At 40.4% G+C, this 14,527-nt stretch overlaps 2 protein-coding genes across 2 annotated transcripts; one reads left to right on the top strand and one right to left on the bottom strand.

Annotated features, from left to right (window-relative positions):
• Positions 1-500: 500 nt before the first annotated feature.
• s100v2 (S100 calcium binding protein V2) lies at positions 501-7,713 on the top strand. The gene is made up of 3 exons (XM_029514420.1): positions 501-2,938; positions 5,470-5,601; positions 6,129-7,713. The coding sequence occupies exons 1-3, from the start codon at positions 2,927-2,929 to the stop codon at positions 6,297-6,299; spliced, it is 315 nt and encodes a 104-aa protein (XP_029370280.1). The 5' UTR covers positions 501-2,926; the 3' UTR covers positions 6,300-7,713.
• Positions 7,714-7,787: 74 nt separating this feature from the next.
• On the bottom strand, positions 7,788-13,219 carry LOC115051115 (uncharacterized). The gene is made up of 3 exons (XM_029514419.1): positions 13,163-13,219; positions 12,871-12,916; positions 7,788-9,804 (listed from the first exon to the last, which is right to left on the bottom strand). The coding sequence occupies exon 3, from the start codon at positions 9,801-9,803 to the stop codon at positions 7,926-7,928; it is 1,878 nt and encodes a 625-aa protein (XP_029370279.1). The 5' UTR covers position 9,804; positions 12,871-12,916; positions 13,163-13,219; the 3' UTR covers positions 7,788-7,925.
• Positions 13,220-14,527: the final 1,308 nt, after the last annotated feature.

The following is a 14,527-nucleotide window of genomic DNA, read 5'->3' as shown; positions in this document are numbered from 1 at the left end:
CGGAATCTTTCATTTACTACACAGGCTTTGTACAAACTAAATCAAACAAATAGGCTACACACTGTGTTTAATGGTCAATCACTATGCTTTGCCATCGGCATTAAACACACTGTAGGGAAATGTAATACCTATAGCAAATTTATGGTAAATTTAAGACAATTGAAGGCCTTAATTACTCAGATTTTAATTTAAGATATTTTAAGACTTTTTAAGGACCAGCAGGAACCCTGTCATCAATCATAGGCACAAAAGCAGTTTCTAGTGGTGGCAAAAAATTTGTGGGGTGCAGTTTCAAATTAAATCAAATCAGATTTACTTGTATAGCACCAAATCATAACAAAGTTACATCAAGGGACTTTACATATAGAGCAGTTCTAGACCAAACTCTTTCTAAAATTATTTAAAGAGACCCAACAGATCCCTCAATGAGCAAGCAAGGAAAAACTTCCTTTAAGAGGCAGAAACCACGGGCAGAACCAGGCTCGGGGGGTGGCCATCTGCCTCGACCGATTGGGTTGAGAGTGGGAGTGAAAGAGAGATAGGCAAAGGGGGCGTGTAGTGTAGGGTGAGAATGAGAGCAGGAGCACGACCCCATGAGATATGTCAAACTCCCTCCTTACCCTCTTTTCCTTCAGGGCAGCAAATCTTTCCATAGATTTTCAGTCATCACAGCCCTAGAGAGAGAGTAAAATAAATAGTGCTGTGACATGAAAAAATGTGAGGAGTGTGACAAATAACCGATTGAATTAGAAAATTGGCTTTGATTTAAAAGATGAATGTGCATCAGTACATGGTCTGGATTGATCTTAATGTAGCATAATGGGTCAATTAAGTTTTGACTTGGTTATACGTTAATGCTGTGCTGCTGAATCCAGCTGAATCTGCTCACTCTCTCGAGTGCTCATACGTGTGCACGCATAGACAGGTGCGTTCTCTCACACACCAAAAAAAAAACTTGCTTGAGACTTGTCATAGTAAAATCAGACAGCATTTGTTTGCAACGGAAGGACGAATGTCCAACATGATTCACAATGTACTGGCTATGTAGAGTTCTTAAAATGCAATGTTACACTAAACATGGCATTTGATATTTCTGAAATTTGCATGTCGAAAGTAACAAAATACTTGTTCCATGGCCTTTGATCTATTTGAAGGTAAGCAATGCCACATCTATGGTACTGACCTGTATTCATTCATGATGTAAAATTATTACCTACTTTAAGCAGGGAACTGTATCAGATTGTATCATATCCCATCGTATAAGATCCTATTGAATCGAATTTAACCTTATTTTAAATGTATCCTAATTTTAAAAATGAATCTTCCTTGACGGTATCATACTCTATGTATCTAAAAACTCACCGGAAACTATTATATATGCGCTAACTCAAAGGTCATTGTGCTGTTACTGTGACAGGCCTTTAATACCATGAAACAAATGGCAGAAGACAATATGTTTAAAACATTGAAAAATCAACCTATTTTTATCTCTAATTTCACTGAGGCAATATTAATTTTTTAACTAGCAGGTGTTTAGCTCAAATTTATTGTAGTTAAATTACAAGCTTTACAGTGTAGTCCTAATAAACATATTTCATAAACAGGGTAAAAACATGACAGATTCTTCACTAGATTAAAATAAAAATATGCCCTTATGTAAACTCAAGCAATGTATTTTGACTGGCTGAGCTCCACCACACCACAGGTCAGCTGAATGAATCAGAAAGAGCGAAATTATGTTGTATGATGAGAGACAGAACCTTGGGAGATATGCAACAGTTCTGATGGGCAGTAGTCCAACTAAAGATTTTTTAACCTGACCTCTAGGGGGTGATGCACATTCCAAACAAATATGTATCGTCCACTAGGGTAAACTGAATTTTATCGAGCCACAAGGGTTAACTAAATTTGAATACCATATTGATGATCAAAAGTCGCTCATGTTCTGTCTGAAGAACAAGGGTATTTGCTAGATTAATGCAATACAGAGGTGAGAAAATTATCCGTCTTTATTCAGAAGAAACTCAGTTGTTTCGCTTCATGTGCAGAGACTTGCATGGAGCAATGTGTAACATCAGAGGATTGTTTGTTGAAAGTTTAGTGGGTCTGTGTTGAGCATCTGGAGGCAGCTCAGCTCAGGAAAGCAGAGGATGATGGTCTCATACTAAAACAATTCAATGTGGCTTCTTTGACGGGGTGTGTCATCAGCCCCTCCCACTCACATTCAAATTCCTAAGGAGAGTACAGCCGCCCCCTGCCCTCCCCTTACTTAACTGTCTGAAGTCTGAAAAATGTGGTTCTGCCTGTTTCCCTCTCCAAGAACAGAACTTCAGGGCCTTTCCCATTCTGACACTGAGGTCTGGACCTATTCTCACAATAGACTATCAGATGGCAGTCAGTTAGCACACTGACGCTGTTAATACCAACCTGAACTAAATGCTTCCAGATGTCGACCGAAAAAAAGTTGAGCCACAGAGAATCTAAATATAGATTTGTATACAACAACCAAATAGGATCTTGACACTGGACTGTTCCTGAAGCAAGCTCCTGGACCCAAGTGTTACGCAAAAATATCAACCTACTTACTGCACCTTATATACCGTCTTATTGATGGCTTTCTGATAGTGAGTCGGATCCTGTATTGTAAAACCCCTTTTTACCACTGGTTTATAAAGATGGAGTGTGACAGAGCGGTGGCTGGGGAGTTTATGAACTGTGGATGGAATCCAGGTTCTCGGCTCTGAAGGCTGGGCTGTGGGAGGATCCAGCTCCTGGTTGCTGGTTCCTGGCTCCGGGACCTGGGCTCCGGGCTGTGGGAGGTTCCAGGATCTGTGCCAGCTGCTGTTAGAGGCGCCACTCCATTGACACACAGCAGCAACAGCAGCGAGACACGCAGGAAGAAAATTAGCACACTCCAACCGTCGATATGCCACAGCAGGTAAGACTCGCACATAGGTCTTTACACAACTGAAGTGGACAAAATCGTGATCTGACTTAACTAAACAACAGGTTTTAAAGTCCCGCTCAGTCTTCCAGAGAAAGTTTCTCTCTCTGCGGAGTCATCCAGCTTCAGAAAGACTAACTTTTTCAACTGGTCTTAAGGATCCGACTAAGCTGAGTGGAGGCTTTCTGTCAGACAAACAAAAATGTCTCAAGGGAATCTGGGACCAGAGAGATCCGCGTGAATTACCAGAGTTTCTCAGCAGAGGCCGAGTTTGTCTGATGCCGAGTTCAGGGCTGTCGTGTTAGCGGCGGCCCCTCCCTAAACCAGATACTGTTGCAGTGAGCCCTGACACGCCTTAGCAGGTTTACTGGCCACGGACTTGTCATTAACACACCCGGGCCCAGGTTAGGCTTAACAGATAAAGACTGTCTGTCTGCACAGGACTCTACATTGTGACTTCTCTTTATTTATACAGTCAAAATAACATTTTCAAATTATGGAGAGCTAGTGTTCCATGAGCTTCTATATCTGGTCCCTGAGTCCACATTAGTGACTGTAAGAGTCCTCTGCAGCCTGCTTCAGCCCTCAAACCCTCTGCCATATCTCTGTTCTCAGTCCATTTGTCAAGGGCCAACCCTAAAGAGCAGGAACTGGGTGTGGTACTGAGCTATATTATAAAAAGCTGGGAATCTGACTGTAACTGAAATGTATTAATGTCCTTTTTCACTTTGAAGAGACTCATCTGGTTGCTATTTTAATACAAGCAGGGCTGGAGTCTGTTCTCTGTGAGGAGGTCTGGACACTGGTCTTTGTGTTTATTAAGGAGATGGAACAGTCAAGATTGTGGTCTGTAGGGGATGTGGAGGTGAGGAGGGCCTGCAACAGCTTGTGGCGGATCAGTCACCCAGGGTGTGGCTTTAACAAAGCTGCTGGTCTACATGCATTAAATAACTAGGTAGGAGTGGTGTGTGTTACGTTGAGTGACCTGTGTGTCTTTGATTTTAATAGACTGGCTTAGTCCTTGGTTCAGACTCAATTCAGACATTAAAGCTGAACTCTTCAGGGATTTTACTTGCCAAGGAACTGGGTACTGACCTCACAGGAAGTCTCAGCCTTTGTATCATTACAATTTATGGCCAGTAGAGGGTGATCACAATGACATGAGAGACAGTCCTGGATGCTCTCAAAAGTACAGATTCATGCAAGAGTCATTCATTCATTCATTCCAATGTGACTGAGTGGATACAGATATTAGCTCTGTTTTGTGGACTCAGAAGGATTACAGTGCAAATAAGTTTAACCTTTTATTGTGTTAAATTAGCAGGTTGTTTATTTGTTAGCTAACAAAGATGTTTTTGTTTCTTTTCCAGTGATTTTTTTTTTTTTTTTTTTTAAATAATGTTGTCATTGGGGTTTATCTGCACAATTCACCAATTATATAAATGTTCATTTACCTTAATATCAAGCACAAGTAAATCAGGTGAATGCAATGGAATCCATGTAGCCATTAGCTCAGAGCTCTGGTTTTTTGTTTCAGTGGGGTCTCTGTCTCCATCTGTTGAGCAGACTCAGTTGAAGCAGCTGGGGACAGAGTCAAATGTTGCGTTAACAGGTTGACACCAGAGACAGCTGAAAAAGAGAGCACTTAATACTCACACCACAAAATGGGACATCATATTGATTTTTAACTGCTGAATATGCTGCTGTCTCTTTAAATTCACATGATACGAACTAATTCAAAGCCTCAAATCATTAACAACTGTATGGCAAATGACAATTTTAGCTCTTTGATAATAACTCAGCTATGTCAAAGGTCAGAAGTATCTCTCCAAGAGGCCTGATTGAATCCATGATTTAGGTCCAGATCAGTTGATATATTGGATAATTGGTAGATTGATATTCAGTTCTAAAACTGGATCTTAAAAGGTCTAGAGCCACACAGTGAAGAGGGAGATCACCCAACAATCTCTAAATAATTTCCAAACAAGTAAACAGCTTGCTCAGACCAGCACTGAGAGCTCAATGCTGCAAACTAGCCACCACAGACACATCAACATTCCATCTTCCTCCTTTGTCCTCCTTTTTCATGTCTGTGAGGGTACACGGGCTGAAGAGGTCCTCTCTCTGATCTTACAGTTCACAACACCATAGCAAAATGCAAAACCTGAGAGGCTCCCTGCACGCATGCATGCGCATGCACACTAACACACACAGTGTTTTATAGCTAGTGTTAGCCTGAGTTAACTAACATTAACTTAAACAAGTAAAGGTTAGCATAAACAAACTGAAATGATAGACGTCTGATGAGTATACTAGTGGTATCATTATGGCTCCCTGACGTCTAACTATCAACTATATATAACATTGTTTTCTTGGAAGCAGAGCTTTGGGCTGTATAGTCATTAGAAGTGCTTGTGAGAGGCCAATATCCCTGATGAGGGTGGTGTTTATATTTGACCATTGTGTTTCTCTCTCTGTCTTACTTCCTGTCTTTCTCAATCTTTACTTCCTCTCCCTCTTTCCAGTACTCAGACCTGGAGAGGGCCATTAATACATTGGTCACCCAGTTCCACTCTGCTTCCGCTGACAATAGTCCAACACTGAAGACTGATGAATTCAAAGGCCTTCTGTCCTCCCACCTGCCGAACCTGGTCAAGGTAAAGCTGCATCACCATAGCATATGAGTGTAGCAGCACACCTCACACACAGCAGCATAATCAAATAAAAAAACACACATATTTAAGACCTAGTCCTAGTTAACTCTTAAGGGACACATTCTCCATGATGTCTGGCCATCAACATCCAATGATGACATGATTTGGCTCATTAAACATATGTGAGTACTGAATACTACTTCCACTTTCACACCCACCTGAACAATAGCTTTCAGTTTATTTGGAAAACATATCTAAATCCAAAGAAATTCATTTTATATTTCTTCCTCACAATCACATTCCAGTGAATTTTGATTGTATGGAATCATGGTCATCTTTAGTGTCAGTCATTTAAGCATTGTATCGCCTTTAATTTTTGTCATCTTGTTCCTATCTGTAAGCCCTAACCTTAAAGAGGATAGCTTCCTAATGCTTGGAATGACTCTTTACAGCTGTAGGAAAGTTGTGGCTCAGGGACACAGTGAGCACACTAATCATTCTCAGTTTGTTGTCCTATTGTGGCCCTACAGGGGATCGGCACAGACCAGGGACTGGGTGAGATCATGAGGAAGATGGGTGTGGGTGATGGCGAGGGCATCTCTTTCAAGCATTTCTGGAACTTAATCCAGTCACTAGCCACCACGCAGCATGGCCTCCTCAGCAGCCGCAAAGGTTCCTCATGCAGCTGCATTCTCCTGTGAAGAGCAGGCTCTCAGCCCCACACATTGGCCTGCTCTGAGTTTCACTCATACAGGGTGACAGCATGTATAACACTCTTCTAACCAGGTGTCGGGCAGAATAAAAAGGTGCACACATCAAGGTGTTCCCCACATTTAGGACTGAAACATTCCAGGTTTAACTGACAGATGCACAGATCAGCATGTATAACACTCTTCTAACCAGGTGTCGGGCAGAATAAAAAGGTGCACACATCAAGGTGTTCCCCACATTTAGGACTGAAACATTCCAGGTTTAACTGACAGATGCACAGATCATGTTTCTGTCACTGTCCAGCATCCTCTACTACAATTCAACTTCAACTTAGGCCAGTTTGCATCTCTCATTGTCCTGATCTACAAAGTTTGAAAGATTCAAATCTGCAGATTGAACCAGCTCATTATAAATCTCATATCACCTCTGAACTAGTCAATATCTGATAGCATTCCTGATACTGAACTAATAATTAATGGCGTTTCTTCACTTAACAGACTGCACTGGTTAAAAAATTCCCTGTTCCTGGAATGGACAGTCCAGACGGACTGTGCAGTTACTAGCCACTAAGGTTAGCAGCTAAATCATTATTTGGTCTATTACCCTCAATTCCTCAAGCATATCCCCTAATATGCAATAAGGTTTCAAACACCAGTTGTGACACAAATTTTCACTCAGGAGGCTTCAATGATTAAGGGCTACAAGTCTCACAGCATCAGCCAAATGGCTTGGATTTAACTTGTGCTGAGGATCAAGCCATTAACACAGTCACTTTCCACTATTTGCTATGTGCCATATTGTCTGTAAAGGTTTTCAGTCATCCAAGTCATTGTTATTCAAAGAAAATTGAGTTGAGTGAGACTCAACTTGGTTCTATATTCTTGAAGACATTTGGCTTCATCAATTTGTCCCTTTCTGACTAGGTTAAGCTAGTGAGAAAGACACAGACCAAGGACGTGGCTGACCCAGTCAGTGCAAAGTCCATAGTTTATATATAGTAATACAGTGAAATGAGAACTTGTGGTTTGATGATATGATGAACAAATTTCAACAAACTACAGCTTTGAAACTTTTAAAGAGGATTTATTCAGTGCAGAACTAGCTCTGACAGCTTATACAGTAATGCCCACCACAAAATGTTCTTTATATCTTTAAATATCCAATAATAAATTAGATTTCACATGCACTGGTAAATAAAGACCAGTTATTGTTTGGATTTTTCTATATGTTTAATCTGCTTCTTCTGTGTTATCTTTTCCCTCTATATGTTCATACTAATGAAGCCTCCCCATTGAGTAGTTCTACATTTTCTAAGTATTTATATTTTGTAATTCTCAGAATTCTGACCTTTTGTGACACCTTTAGAAAAATAATCTAATAAACACAAAGAAATTACCAACACTACATTTGTCTGCATTGTTTAATCATTGAGCTGGTTCAAAAGCAAAAAATTAAAACCAAAGTAACAGTTACTGGTTGTATGCTTTATTTTTGGACACCATCAACATTATACATTTTTTCCAGTTTGCAGGGTTATAGAAGATACTATTTGTGTCAGACCATTTAGCACAAAGTGTTCACATGATATCATTAACATTATTGTCATTACGCCTGCATTATGGATTTAAATTTTCATGGAAAGAACATCCTTGCTTCAGTTTCTTTCCCTCAGGTGTTCCCCGAAAGAATTCTAGAAAGGATGAGAACACGTACGTATTCATGACTTTGACCCGCCCAAAGATTTCCAGCTCTGTTTGTTCATCATGGTCCACTGCATTCATCATCTGCTTTGATTTCATGTACAGGGCATTTTCCTTTGCAACTATTTGCTCTAACCAGATCTGTCTATCCTGCACTGCCATTTCATAATTGTCAACTGTGCAGCCATAGAATCCTCGTCGAAGATGTTCAGGCCATGGTTGCATAGTGACCATGGGGTGGTCATCTCCAACAAAAGCTGTGCATAGAGAACTGTCAGTACCCCGGGAGCGGCCTACTTCACAGCCTATGACGCTCATGAGAAAAAGTGAGAAGGTTCTAAAGTTGCGCACAGATGCTGAAAACACTGCAGCCATGAAGTACCGACCCCACCTTTCACAATTGTAGTTACACTCTTGAAACTGAAATGTTTGTCGGCAGAAATCATTGAATTTGGAAGCTTTGAGGTCCTGTCTCAGCTCATGAAGGGAGTAGACACCCTGCTCCTCTATAAAACTCTGACGGAAATATTCAACTTCACTTTGGTTTTCAGTGTTCATGAATTTACCTGCCAGACTTACACTAAGATTTGTGCCATCCACTTTGTAAATGCATTCATTGAGAACATAGTAAAGGTTTGATACAGCTTCCTCTCTAGCATTGTAACGAATCTCTACAAGTAGGTCCTTAATGTTCGTAATTTGCTTGAATACAATCTTATCTTCTCCTGATCCTGGTTCTGTAAGCCAAACAACTTTCACATGATCTGGCACATAATCTGGAGCACGTCTTCTTTCATTCTCCTCCCAAAACAAGCTCCATGTCAGCCCCTCCAAGCAGTCAATAGAGGGGTATTTTTTACGCAGCTCCACTGGAACAAACATTTGTGGGTGACTTGGCCACTCAAGTGTCTGGAGATACAAAACATTCCCATTAAAACCAGTTAACTTTGGCCCTGCACAGCCAAGTTCTACTATGATCAGCAGGTCCCCTCTTTTGTCCAGTTTAGCAGTGACTTTTCTGTTGTGGTCATGGGCCACCCAGACTCCATCAGTTATAGTAATGATCTTTCCATCAGGGCTAACAGACAACAAGGAGTTGTATAGGTGCAGGTTTGTCTCCACACTGAGAGACCAAAGATCTTGTAGCAGCTGCAGCATAAAGTATGGGTAATTTCCAAGGCTGCAACTAATAAGACTGATAGCACCAAGAGGACTGAAGATGAATTCAGTTTTTAAGGTTGATATCAGTATGGCCAGTTCCCTTGGGCTATGTCTGGCAAGCTGAACTGTTCCATTGGTATCTTTGCTGCCATGACCAACCAGTACAACATTATGACGTTTAGCAGAGAAGGAAGTGCCTGATCTGAGAACATGGAGCATCTCTTTGTTGTACTTCAACAAAGTTGATACACTTGGATTCCTCTCATACAGGTGTGTGGCTGACTCAGTCACGACAGGGTCTTCTTCCATTATAACTATAATCTCATGGCTGGACTCAGTGTCACTTTCGCTAAGGGTCATGTGCTTTGAGTTAGTTGACATTTCTCTCTCAGCTGTGTAATGATGGTTTAATATAAAATTGTCTGTGTGGGTCAGAGCACCTGGGAAGGTGCCCACAATGTGACCAGATCCTTTGACATAACCTGTATCTGTAAAGCACAAATCTATGCTTTCATTGACTGCACACTTCTGTCTGGACCTGGTATCTCTGAGAGGATCAGCTAGCCACTTTTTAGCATCTCCAGCATCAGAGAGAGAGGGATCAAAGCTCAGTGGGATCATCTGGACATGCATCCTGGAAACAAGTGAAGGACATGGAGAAATGAGTCAGAAGATCAAGCATTGACTGAATAAAACAGTATTTTAAGATTTTAAGATTATAACATGACCTGTTGCAGATTGAAAGCATTGATCATAGAGTTTTTACAATGAGTCCTTTTGAGTTCTGAGTACATAGAAGACTGTCCCCAAGTGACAAACTCCTTCGTGTATACCTCAGGGTAGAGACACTTGATGAGTAAGAGAAGAAAGAGAAGGAAGAACCATAATGGGAGAACAAAGTCCTGTGCATCAAATACAAATGGCAGACAGAGAAAGTAGCTGATATCAAAATATCTTATCAATGGCTGGAAAGGGCCTGACTAAAAGACAATATAAAGCCGATATGATTGCAGCCAGTAAAGGCTGACGGCTACCACATCAGGTAGGACTCCAGGTCCAGACTGTGCAAAGATACTCCTGAGACAATCTACCAAATAACGGAAGGGTGTAAGATGCTAGCAGGCTGGCTAACAGAGTATAGAAATATGGGCCGGTAGTCCCAGGGTCGAAATGAGATATATCAGCAAAGCTGGTTGAGAATAACAGAGCCAAGATCCTGTGGGATTTCCAGATACAAACTTATTGCTAACTAATCAGACACAGTGGTGGTGGGTAAAAAGCAGACAAAAGCAGTAGTGATAACCAAATGATAACTCCAGTGGGAGGAAGGAACTCAAGAAGTTGTAGAAATACAGAGGAGTCTGGACAGGTTGCCAGTCAATCACAGGTGCAGCACAAAGAGACACATACAGACGAACAACCACTCACACACATTCTTATGGGCAATTTAGAGTTACCAATCAATCTAGACATGCATGTCTTTAGACCTTGGGAGGAAACCCATGCAAGCACAGGGAGAATATGCAAGCTCTATACAAAGATGCCTCAGACGCAGGAATTCAACCCACAACGCACAACATTTTTACTGTGAGGCAACGGCACTAACCACTATGCTGCCTGTTTCTGATAGTACTTGTTGGGATACATAGGCATTTGATTGCAGGACAGAATCCTGAAAATACATCTGGCCTTATTTTAACTCAAATAAAACACTTGTGGCAGTTTCAAATATGCTTTTTTAGCATTTATTAGCAAGAAGACAAGATAACTGAGCATATGCACAGAGTGTTACTCTTGCTTATTTTTAAATGGAGAAATTCATAGAGTTACAACCACCCCGTGTTACAATTGTCCCAAATCTCCCCTACTTTCATTACATGTATCTTTATTAATAAAGGAGGCATTGAACTAATTAAACATTCAACACATCGGACAGGGAGGCTAAAGGGAAGGTGAGAAAAGTTATCACTAACTGTAGGAAAAATTGCAGCTCTGAATCAACAGAAAATTAGACAATGTCCTTACTACAGCAAAGAAAATGTTTACAGTTGATTTTGTAACTTCAATATGATGAACAGGACCCAAAAAGAAATTTTTCTTTAAAATCATACATACACATGATATCAGACAGAGCAGCAGTCTAAAGATCAGCCACTAATAAAACTCTGTTACTCTCAGTAGTTGAAGTAAATATAGACTAAACCGTGGACCAGAGGCTGTAGCCTTAGTGATGGACACAGTCTGAAAGATATTATTTGCCTTTATCCTTACTCTCTGTGTCATCCAGCTGAAACCAAAGTTCAGTGTTTGACTGTTGATGCATTCAGATGATGTCTTATTATAAAATCAAAAGTGGAAAAATGGCCAGATAGGTAGAGATAGATACTATGTTTAGACGCTATTGCCTGACATCACACAGAAGATTGCGCAGTTCTGAGCATGCAGTGGCAATGCTAACCTGTTTATACGTTATTGCACTACTTCAAGTATTTCAAGGATTACTGTTTCAACTGACTCTGTAGAGAAGAAGACAAATAATCTTTTTTGTCATTGTACATACACTGAAGTCAATGCACACAGGGCCCCATATTATGTGAACATGCAAAGAGGTTCCAGAGTAAAGGCGCCGCCATTGCTCGGCGCATCTGGAGCAGTTTTTCTGGGGACAGTGCCTTGCTCAGGGGCACCTCAGCAGTTACCTGGAGGTGGACTGGCACCTCTCCATCCACCAGTCCACTGGTTATGGTGGGACAGTGGGACAACTCTCTCTCTCAAAGTACTGACAGTTTATAAAACCACATCAATACAATAACAATAACAATAATTGTCTCTACAATCAGTTACACACAGTTCTCCTTTTTTTTTTTAACTCTTTTAACTTAACTTTGCACTAAACCAACACTGCCATTTGTTGTATATACTTTTTCCTTTGTACAAAACATTTTTATTTCTATTGCCTTTGCTTGCTATTTTGATATTTATTATGTATAATTTGTTCTTTACTGTATATATTTTTATTCTTATCCTATGTTGTTTGATGTCTCTGTGTGTAATGCTGCTGCTACATTGCAATTTCCCAGAGATAAATAAAGTATATCTATCTATCCATCTATCTATCTATCTATCTATCTATCTATCTATCTATCACAAACTCATTCAAGAAGCTGTCTATCAGCAGGCTATTATCACAAAGTCAGCATAAGGAGGGTGCAGTGGTGGATGGACAGAACAACAAAACAACTACAAGTCATTATGTTCAATTGCCATGTGAAAGTAACAGTATATATTGTTTATATTGTTTCAATTATCCATGACTATTTAGCATGAATAACTATATTGTACTTGAGCGATCATTATAATAATAATGGTCAATGAAGTATGACCATAACCTGGGGTGCCAAAAAGGGGGAAAAAGAGAAGGATTCTAGGGGCCCAGAGAGGCCCCTGATAAATGTAAAATTAATATAAATTATAAATTGTAGAGATTCTTTTCATAAAATCCCTAGCAGCGCCCCTGACCATAACCATTAATGACTATAATTGGAGACATTCCAATTGGTTGTATCAGAGGATTAAAGAAAACAAGCTGTTGTTGTTCAAGTCAGAAAACTAAATTAGTTTGTAGGACTGGCTGTCACGATCTGTTCACATTAGAGTTCTTTGGTTTGTGTAAATCGGTCTCTATGATGAGGTGTCTCACCTGTTTCCTACATTAGAGTTGAGTGGAGTCTGCACAACCCTCCTGTCTGTCAGAAAGAAACATAACACACACATGCTGATCATCATTACCTCGTGTGATAAAGTCAAAGCAACATGTGCTCTGTTACATGAATATATCATCTTTCTAAATGTGACTCATTAAAATTTCATTGATGACAGATGTGACGGCACATTTGAAGATACAGTATGGAAAGTATTGGTCTGTCTTACCACGGAGCATTAAAACCGTGTCTATTTTGAGAACTCCCTAAAGATTAATGATCAGTTTTTACCTGTGCTGACCCCCGCTGCCACACACCACTGTATGATCACACAATATCCAAAGGCTGTCAACATGGCTGCAATTGGTGAGGTGAGGTGAGGGTGTCTGTAAGCTGAGCATACAGAGACGCATATCATGTATCTTTCTTATATTTGCTTAGATAACAATGAAAATGACAGTTGATTAGTTCTGTGCAATAAACCTTCAAGCTGTTAACATACGTCCTTCTGTCTGTGTTACTGTAGCTCTAGGACACACTGCTCCTACAGACCAGTGCAGTTCAGTACAAAAAATGTGATACTGGTTTGAGACACCTGAAAAAAACTCCACATTGAAAATTTGTTGCATTGTTGATTAACAAAGTATTGCAATTCTGATTTTAAAGTGGATTGTGAAATTAACCAATAGCCAATGCAGAGAAGCTTGCACAGGAGAAAGGTGATGTCTTTTTCTAGTTCCTGTCAGTAAATATGGGGCAGTGATGTTGAATCAACTGAAGGCTTGAGAGAGTTGTTGGGACATCCTGGTAACAGTGAATTACATTTAACATACCTAATGCCTGGACTAGTTTTTCTGTATCTTCTTGAGCCAGGATGTTTTTTATTTCATTTATTTATTTATTTATTTATTGCAATTTTTGTGGAAATGTAAGAAGGCTGTCCTAGAAACTTGTTTTATGTAAAGGAAAGGATAATGTAAAGGACATGTCCTGGTGAAAAATGACTAAGATTCCTTACAGTGTAACTGGAGGCCAAGGTAATGTGTAATGGCTACTACAGGTGAGTACAGCTAATATAGACTAGCTATAATTTAATGTTAGGCCATTATCAGAGAACTCTAGATACGGCTGCAGAGCCTGAAAGTGTGTTAGGAATACACAACTGTACATCAGATGGGCCCAAAATAATGATTCAATCATTCATTCATCTTCGACCACTTATCTGTTTCCGGATTGGGGTTGCTGGGCCCAAAATAAATAGAAAATTTAAATAATGGTGTCGCCTTTGGAGACCCCTTTAAGAACTAAAGAGCAACATCTGTTCATGGCAAGTTCATGGCGGAGTATATGAGGGGTGAAAGGTCAGCAGACAACATGCAAATGAAAGGCATCATGGTGGATGGAGGAGCAACATTACACATTCTGAACAACATCAACAAGTTCACCAGCTTGGATGATGCATTCCAACCAGAGCCACACTCAGTTGAATTGGCAGATGGAACCAAGTGCACCGGAATAGCACAATGCAGAGGGATAGGAGAGATTTATCTTCTCGACAATGCTGGACAACAACATGGGGCACAACTACGTGATGCACTGTACATGCCATCATACCCACACAGCATCTTCTCAGTGGTCAGGGCAGCAAATGGAGGC

This window comes from Echeneis naucrates, chromosome 11 (genome assembly GCF_900963305.1).
Source record: "Echeneis naucrates chromosome 11, fEcheNa1.1, whole genome shotgun sequence".
Taxonomy (NCBI): domain Eukaryota; kingdom Metazoa; phylum Chordata; class Actinopteri; order Carangiformes; family Echeneidae; genus Echeneis; species Echeneis naucrates.
The sequence above is the reverse complement of the archived record's forward strand: the minus strand, read 5'-3'. Positions and strand labels throughout refer to the sequence as shown.

What these genes read in the sequence shown, in the direction of transcription:
- s100v2 (XM_029514420.1), top strand. An exon ending in ACCTGCCGAACCTGGTCAAG is followed by an intron (nt 5,602 to 6,128) that starts GTAAAGCTGCAT and finishes GTGGCCCTACAG; the next exon opens with GGGATCGGCACAGACCAGGG.
- LOC115051115 (XM_029514419.1), bottom strand. Translation starts at nt 9,803, where the DNA reads ATGCATGTCCAGATGATCCCACTGAGCTTTGATCCCTCTCTCTCTGAT.